General features: G+C 30.1%; 1 protein-coding gene across 1 annotated transcript in view; it reads left to right on the forward strand.

Annotated features, from left to right (window-relative positions):
- The window catches only part of txndc12 (thioredoxin domain containing 12 (endoplasmic reticulum)), a 24,423-nt gene that overhangs the window by 16,777 nt on the left and 6,208 nt on the right, over positions 1-1,438 (forward strand). The window contains exon 4 of the mRNA XM_015021924.1: positions 557-630. Within this exon, the coding sequence (XP_014877410.1) occupies positions 557-630 (74 nt within the window). The remainder of the gene's footprint in view (positions 1-556; positions 631-1,438) is intronic.

The raw sequence follows: 1,438 nt of genomic DNA on the forward strand, positions 1-1,438 counted from the left end.
ATGATCAATAATAAATACATACATCTGATTGAATATTCAATTGAACTTCGATCCAGAACCGCACTGCATTCTGGGACGTTAGCTGCTCCACCTCTCACTGCCAGCTAAATGAGGCTGGTGGAATCTCTTTGGTTACCTAGCAACTCGCTCATTCTTTGGTTACCTGGCAACAACCTGCTGGGTAACTGACACAGCAGCAGTTAAAAGTTTCACTGCTGTGCCTAATACCTGCTGAATATTAAACAACTGTGGATAAAACAAGAGGTCATGTCACTATTTGTGCCTGTATTTCAGATGTTTAAAACAACAAAAAGCTAATAATCATTGATATTGATCATTTTTTGGGATTGACTGATATTATTGTGATGCATGTTTCAGCCATATTGTTAAGCACTAGATGAAGTGAAAGCATTTGTACATAGTTTAGGTATTTTGATGCTTTCAATTAGCATTTTAAGGATCAAATTTATAAAATTGAAAGATTTAAAGATGTTTAATTACAAACTAAAAGCAGTGATTTTTTTTCTTCTAAATTATCCCACTGTTGTATTTTCAGCGCTGAAGCCCAAATTTGCTGAATCCAAGGAAATCTCAGAACTGGCACACAACTTTATAATGGTGAACCTGGAGGTAAGAAAGGACTGCATCTTCAGCACATCTCTTTTTACTCTCGCCTCATTTCTTCATTTTCTTTTTCAAAAAACTTGTCCATCTTTTTATTGAGCTAGACTTTGAAGCGGGAAAAAATTATTTGAAGCTGAAAAGACTTGGAGGGAGGGAGAGAGACATCTGAAACTAGAAAAAAATCAGTGATTTGAAACTGAAAAAATGTATTCAGTTTGAAATCAATGTGAAGCTGAAAAACATGTAAAACTGAAAATATTTTAAAAGAAAAAATGAAAGTAGAAAGAATATTTGATGCCGAAAAATTTTGAAACTAAAAGAAATATTTGAAATTGGGGGAAGAATTTTGAAATTGGAAAATAAATGTGGATCTAGAAAAAACATTGAGGATAAAGAAATGACTTAAAGGTGAAAAACATTGGAAACAGAAAATATTTGGAACTGAAAAAAATACTAAAAACTTAAGTAAAAACTTAAATATTTGAAATGGGGAAATATTATTAGAAACTGAAACATTGAAACAAAATATTAAAACTGAAAATAAGTATTTGAAAATAGAAAAAATGTAACTCAGTTTTCAATCTTCCATGATTTGGAGAAATTTGAAGTTGAAAAACATTTGAAATTAAAAAAAATGTTGATGCTGAAATTCTGAAATCAAAAAAACATTTGAAAAGTAACTTGAAGCTGAAAAAAATGTAAAGTGGAAAATTTATTTGAAACCGGGGAAAAAAGTAAAAAAAAAAAAAAAAAAAAAAAAAAGGTCTTCAGTTTCAAAAAAACTAAAAAAAAACAAAAACAAACCCAACTTTAT

This window comes from Poecilia latipinna, unplaced genomic scaffold, assembly GCF_001443285.1.
Source record: "Poecilia latipinna isolate Pla-1442-1.1 unplaced genomic scaffold, P_latipinna-1.0 Scaffold2897, whole genome shotgun sequence".
Classification (NCBI taxonomy): domain Eukaryota; kingdom Metazoa; phylum Chordata; class Actinopteri; order Cyprinodontiformes; family Poeciliidae; genus Poecilia; species Poecilia latipinna.